This window comes from Fukomys damarensis, unplaced genomic scaffold (genome assembly GCF_012274545.1).
Source record: "Fukomys damarensis isolate Sample0158 unplaced genomic scaffold, DMR_v1.0_HiC HiC_scaffold_13, whole genome shotgun sequence".
In the NCBI taxonomy this organism is placed as follows: Eukaryota; Metazoa; Chordata; class Mammalia; order Rodentia; family Bathyergidae; genus Fukomys; species Fukomys damarensis.
The window spans coordinates 13523530-13530493 of NW_022900925.1; the positions used below are offsets into that span (position 1 = coordinate 13523530).

A 6964-nucleotide genomic window follows, 5' to 3' on the forward strand; every position below is an offset into this window, starting at 1 on the left:
TTCTGACCATTTTTAAGTGTACATCTGAAAGCTGTGGAGTTCATTGACAGTCTCTAGGATGATGCTTTTAATCTTGCAGAACTGAAACTCTGTACCTAGCAAACAACTCGCAGATCTCTTTTCCCTGGTGACCTCTGTCTCTATGCATTTGCCTACCCTGGGTATCATATACATGACGTCACATAGGATTGGTCTTTTTGTGACTGGCTCATTTCGGTTAGCATACATCATGCTTTCTTTTCAAGCTGAAAAAGGGTAGGCTTTGGGGGACTTTTAATTGGCATATAATCATAAATGTTGGCAGCTTTTGTTATTTTGGTTAAAGATGCAGTCATTCACCACATCCTCAGTCTACTCCAGTAGTTCCCAAATCTCGGTGAGAACCATACATTTATGGGCGATTTAAAGACTATTTAAGGCCTCCTGGGCTGCATGCCAGAATCTGCTGGAGTCCTGGGGGGAATATGTATTTTTTTTAAAAAAAGTACCCATCAGCTTCACCCAGCTAAACACTGGCCTCAACTCGCACCTGATGATGTCATCTACAAACCTGGAATCCAGATGTAGTTGGATGGATCTGAGGCAGCCTTAAGTATCCGGTCAGAATCAGTCGCCAGGGTGACCATCAGGGGTTGAAGTTTGTGGGATCTGAATGTCTGTGCCCTGCTGCTGAGAAGTAAGGTCTGTCTCCTGTGTCTCCTGAACAGTTTTATCCAAGCTGTGCTTGTGATACTGTCTGTCTTCTTGTACTTGTTTGCCTACAAAGAGTACCTCGCCTGCCTCGTGCTGGCCATGGCCCTGGGCTGGGCGAACATGCTCTACTACACGCGCGGCTTCCAGTCCATGGGCATGTACAGCGTCATGATCCAGAAGGTGTGTGGGAGCTGTGTGTGGGGTGGGGTAGGGCACATGGGGTGTTCGTTTTTCAGATGGGAAAACGGGTCTGGAGAAGGATAGGGGCTTAATGAGGAGCAGCCCACTGATCTTTCTTCTGAATGACAGTCTCCTTTTGCCTTTGGTCAGACTTTACATGTCCAGACCTTAAAATGCTCATGCTTCTTGGGCATTGAAAAGGGACACACTTTGTGAAAAAAGGTTCTCACCCCTGGGCAGTGGTGTGCTGGAAACTATTTGACAGTTGTTTGCTGTCATTGTGTGTATGGGTGTGTGTATATACATACATACATATATATATGTGTGTGTGTATTTGTGTGTGTGTCTATGTGCATGCATACATGGGTATATGTGTGTGTGTTATTATACAAATAATTTCTTTTTTCCTCTGCTTTATTGAGGTACAACTGATAAATAAGAGTGTATAAACTTTAGGTGTACAGTATGAGGACTGGATATATATTGTAAAATGATCACCGATTTCAAGGTGGTTAACACACCCATCACATGGCATAGTTTTTGTGTTTGTGCATGTGGGGTAAGAACATTGAAGGTCTCTCTCGACACATTTCAAGTATGCAGTTTGATATTGTTAACTACAATCATCATGTTTTGCATTAGATCCCCAGAATTTATTCATTTTATAACTGAAAGTTTAATTTAGTTCTTAATTAATAATGGCTCTTCTTAACAACCAATGCACCCAATTCATCAAACTTCAACAATCAGCTCTTGTGAACTGGCATGAGCTGGCCCCAGCACGCCACTGCCTCCACGAGTGCGAGGACTCCAGGTGTGAGATCTGTGCAGAAAGGTAGGGTGAGCCAGGCAGTGAGTCCCAGGAGGGGAAGAGAGAACCTGGTGCAGGGGCTGATGCAGAACTGGAAGGTTTCCCGGAGGAGGCGGGCCCAAAGCTGAGCCTGGGAGCATCTGCTGGGCAAAGACAGCGTAGCCTGAGGAGTAGGGTGAGAGGCTAGGAGAGGGCAGGAGGAGGCGAGTAGATCAGGTTACAATGAATATGTGCCCGCTTCTTATACTTGAATCATGTTTGTTTCTTTGTAGGTCATTTTGCATGACGTTCTGAAGTTCTTGTTTGTATATATCGTGTTCTTACTTGGATTTGGAGTAGGTAATTGATTCATAATTAATAACTCCCACATGTATAAAGCACTTTTTGTAGATGTCATAATTTCAAAGCACACAGCAGCCTCAGCAGTGACTTTATCAGCTAGCGGTGGGACAACTGCCATGTTAGTGTTTTCCAGGCAGCATCTTTTTACTTCTCTCAACAACTTGATCAGGGGGAATCATCACCCCTGGTCCCAAGGTAACCGAGGCACAGGGACTCAGGCCCATCATTCTCAGGCCCATCCGTCTGCACCGTGTAATCTGCTTCCCCCTTTCATACTCATTGTCTCCTGTGCCCTCACGACCAGAGACAGGCTTGGCAGGTGTTTTCAGCCTACTTTACAGAGGAGGAAACTGACGTGTGTGGATATATGATTGATGGCCTTCAGAAACAGTAGTACAGTACCACACTGAGGTAACGTCCTTTGGCCTTATGTAGCTTGCTACCACCACACTTTGTTTCAGCTGGCTCTGTGAGAACATCTGATCAGCCAGGGACCAGGAATGGGGAGCCCCTTCTTTAAAACTTTCCATTTACGATGGACTTGATTTTATTTCTAACATCTGCATAGAGAGGTACGGTTCCCTGCTCCAACCCATGACAGTGTTTTTCCCCCAGTGATCAATGACATTTGAAATTAGGCAGCTGTTACCAACTACCTGGTACCTTCTCTGGGTTAAAATTTGCTTATTTCCTGGCTCCTTCATCTGCTCACCCATGTACCCACGCATTCTCTCACACATTAGTTTGCCTTTTCATTTTTCCGACAATGAACCACTACAGGTCTGGAGAATGAAGAGAAGAGTGAACCTGGGCCTCACTTCTCCATTAGAAAGGAACTCAGGATCTTCCACTCTTGGGGGAGGCAGCCCAGGATGCAGGAAGCCAGGAGCTCAAAGAAGAGCTGGACAGTGAGGGACATGCAAGTAGATTATAATAGGTGGTTCTGCAAGGCATGAGGAAGCAAGGTTGAACTCTGGGGCAGAGTGTGAAGAACAAAGAGAGCTCTTTTGGGCAGGTAGGGCATTCTGTAGGCGGTCAGGAACCAGTTTTAGGAGGCTGATGAGGGCCCTATCCTGGAGATAGAAGTTAAGGGGACAGAAAGGAGGAAGCAGAAGGCTTGCTCTGTGTGAGTGTGTGCATGTGTGTGTGTGTGTGTGCGCGCGCGTACACATTGGCATGGCTTGTCAAATAGCAAGCCAGGCAAAGAGGGCAAGAGAACACCTGTTATGTCCTCCCAGCCCTGGCCTCGCTGATTGAGAAGTGCTCCGAGGACAACGAGGACTGCAGCTCCTATGGTAGCTTCAGTGATGCCGTGCTGGAGCTCTTTAAGCTCACCATAGGCCTGGGAGACCTGAAAATCCAGCAGAACTCCACCTATCCCATCCTCTTTCTGTTCCTGCTCATCACCTATGTCATCCTCACCTTCGTCCTCCTCCTGAACATGCTCATTGCCCTGATGGGGGAGACTGTAGAGAACGTCTCCAAGGAGAGTGAGCGCATCTGGCGCTTGCAGGTGAGCTAGGCACAGGGACTTGGTGTGGCACATGGTCAGGGATGACTATCAGCACTGGCGGGTTGGGGTGGAGCCTGGGGATCTGCATAAACTATGTCTGAAGAAGCCCTTGTCTAGGTTCTTTGAGTACAGGGTGTAGGAAGTGTGAGAGAAACCCAGGCTTGTGCAGATGCTCTCCTCTTTGTCAAAAGCGTGATATGTGAATGCTGAAGGGTGATCTTAGGTTGCATTAAGAGGAAAATGAAAGTAACTGCTCTGCTCCACCATGGGCTTAACACTCTTCATCTACTGAAGACACAATCTGCAGGATGGGTCCCAATGTGGTGACCAGGTTTGGGAGAGAACTGGAGGCTGTGTCTCACAAGAAATGGTTGTTGGAACTAGGGTTGAAGAAGGGGAGAGTTCCTTCAGATATCTGCAGAGCTACCTGGAAAGAGGGATCAGCCCCCTTCTGTGGCTCCAAAAGGCAGAACTGAGGTACATGACAGAATTACAGGGAGAAAAGCTTTGATTTGGCAAAAGAAAGTTTCTCATTATTACAACCTTCTTAATTGGATTATTGGTAATATTCAGGTGAGATTGGACAAATTATGGCCAGGGAAAGTGCCGGAGGAATTCCAATCCCGGGAGGGGGCATGAGACCATGTGACATCTGAACTTACCCCTGTTGTGGTATTTCAGGACCCTAATATTTCATTTAGGAGCTCCTGGACTTTCAGAGACATTATGTCATGCTTAAACAATTGGAACATCTCTCTCAAACTTTTTGCTCTTTCATATTTGAATTCTGTAGATCAGGCAAATGCTGAGGATCTATCATTAAGCATCCAGCCAAGGTGGAGGGGCTGTTTGATGGTGTGGTGTCCGTGTGTGTGTGTGTGTGTGTGTGTGTGTATGCAAGCCCCTTATGGAGGGCTGGCTCTGAGCTAGGAGCTTAGGCTTGTTTATGTCCCCAGAGAGCCAGGACAATCTTGGAGTTTGAGAAAATGTTACCAGAATGGCTGAGGAGCAGATTCCGGATGGGAGAGCTGTGCAAAGTAGCAGAGGACGACTTCCGTCTGTGTCTGCGGTAACAAAGAGGAAGGGCCCTCCGGTGGCAGTCTCTGGGGTGGGTAAAGGGATGAGTCAGCTAACACAATGTTAGAGAAACAAAGCTGCCACTCACTTCTCACCACCACCCTGCTGTCTCCTCTGACCTCAGAAGATGAGATTTGCTCCGATGGGGTCCTGTGCCTGGGATGAGGGCTCATCTATCCTCAGAAGGGAGAGGAGACTGCAACTAGTGGGTCCTTCTCTGCCCCTTGTGAGCTGCCTCTACGGCCTTCCATGTCCAATGTCTGGCATGGAAAAGGTTTGCCGACCTGATAATCTTTGTCCTTCTGTACACCCCATGTGGTTTCTACCCTGTATGGGTTCCAGTGTCACTAGAGAATCTGGGGCACATGTATCCCCACCAGATGGAAAGTGAGACAGCTACTTTCCACAGACTTCAAGCTTTCTGATTTCTAAGAAAGTCTTCACACATTGCAAGACCACCTTTTCAGAAAAATGTTCATCTTCCTACCTCCTACCTGAATACCTAATCCTACAGATGCTCTTTTTCAAGTATTACCTTAAAAGTCTTAGTGTATTTTTCTGTTTTCCCCACCTGCAAACCATCACTTCTGACTGTAATGTGTACTCTAACAAAAAATGTCTGATTTGAATACTTTTACTCTAGAAATGGTCTTCTCATGTGAACTTGAGTCAAACCAGTGTTTCCAGATGTGCTTTAACATTATAGACACTGCCTGCTCACACTGGGGCATGAACTGCAAATACTTTCTCTCAGTGCTGAAGTTTCACTAATTTAAGCCTCATGCTCTCTCAGCCTGGCCCTCCCTCTGTACATCCCTTCTTCCCCATGAGCTTCCTCTCACCAGTCAGGCACAGTTGCTGGTGTCTGAAGATGTGTGCTTTACATCTGTCTGAGCACCTTCCAGGATTTCTGGGTCCCTAAGCATGGGACTCTGTGAACTTCCCCCTACGATGGAAGAAAAACTCATCCTTTGAGGCTGGGAAGTGAAGGTTTGGACAGGTTTCAAACCCTAGCAATTCTGGTGTGACTGTGCACGATAGGAGTATTTCATCTCTGGGAGGGACAGAAGGGGGGCTATGTAGAAGCTGAGACATCTGAATGCAGTACTAGTATCTATTTGTACTTAATAAGGTTCAATTGTGAAGTAGTGAGAACAGTGATCACACTTGCAGGATCAATGAGGTGAAGTGGACTGAATGGAAAACACACGTCTCCTTCCTCAATGAAGATCCGGGGCCCATCAGACGGACAGGTACTGTTGCTGTGAGGACTGTGGGGTCCGTTCCTATTTGACCATGTGACCTTGTGCGAATCAAGTCTGAGGGCCCTGATTTTCCCTATCTGTGAAATGAGAGTGTTGAATTAGATTTGTTCTTAGGTGCCTTTCAACTGTAACATTTTAAAATCCTACTCAGTACAACTTTTAAAAATTAGGTGGTAGGGCCTAGGGTTGTAGCTCAGAAGTAGAGCACATGCTAATTATATGTGAGGTCCCGGGTTCCAATCTCAGCACCACCACCAGAAAAATAAATTACACTAACATGTTGAAACATGGAATGTAGAAGTGCAATTCTAAAATTGTTTTCTTTCTTTTTTTTTTTAAGTGGATTTTAACAAAATCCAAGATTCTTCTCGGAGCAACAGCAAAACGACCCTCAATGCATTTGAGGAAATAGAAGAGTTTCCAGAAACTTCAGTGTAGAAGCAGAACCCAGAACTGACGTGAGAATCCTATGCTTCTGGTGGAGTCCTTCCTGAACTCTGGCTGAGGGACTCGGTAGTGGTCTGCAAGCAGGTGACATCCTCATGCTGAGCAGGCAGCTGTACCCAGAGGCAGCTGTCAGTGTTGGTGAGGGAAGCCCCTCGGGTTCTGTTACTCAGTGGAGTTAGTATAAACCCATGGCCAACAGTCCTGAGCATGGGAGTCTCCAAAAGTCCAAGTTGAAATCCTTGGTTTGACCAGTAGAGGGTCAGCTTCACTGGGAGAGACAGCAGTTGGGGGAAGGGGCCTGAGGAGTAGGGAGGGAGTCTTTCCTCCTGCTGGGGTCTCCTTGTCAGATCAACTTTAGCCCACCGATCGCACTGTCTACCTATGGAGACTTGTTCTTCTGGATTTGTGGGAGAATTTTGATTGCATCCCAGGATGTGCAGAGAATGGAGCTAAGCTGAATATTCTGGAGGAGGAGGGCTCTGAATTATGGAAATGCTCTTCCAAAACCTTCAGGAAACAGAAAACCACCCTTGGAATGAAACCCAAGGCTCAAACTGTCTCAAACTGAGAGATTTTTTTTTAGTAGCATAATTTATACAGGGTTTTAATTTTTAATAGTAAAGACATTTCACTTTT

The 6964-nt window shown here is 46.3% G+C and overlaps 1 protein-coding gene across 1 annotated transcript in view; it reads left to right on the forward strand.

The window, feature by feature from the left end:
- Positions 1-6939, forward strand: part of Trpv3 (transient receptor potential cation channel subfamily V member 3) — a 28316-nt gene extending 21377 nt beyond the window's left edge. The window contains exons 13-18 of the mRNA XM_010611387.3: positions 708-873; positions 1957-2023; positions 3265-3539; positions 4496-4608; positions 5790-5869; positions 6222-6939. Of these exons, the coding sequence (XP_010609689.1) occupies positions 708-873; positions 1957-2023; positions 3265-3539; positions 4496-4608; positions 5790-5869; positions 6222-6319 (799 nt within the window). The 3' untranslated portion in view covers positions 6320-6939. The remainder of the gene's footprint in view (positions 1-707; positions 874-1956; positions 2024-3264; positions 3540-4495; positions 4609-5789; positions 5870-6221) is intronic.
- The last annotated feature ends 25 nt before the right edge of the window (positions 6940-6964 follow it).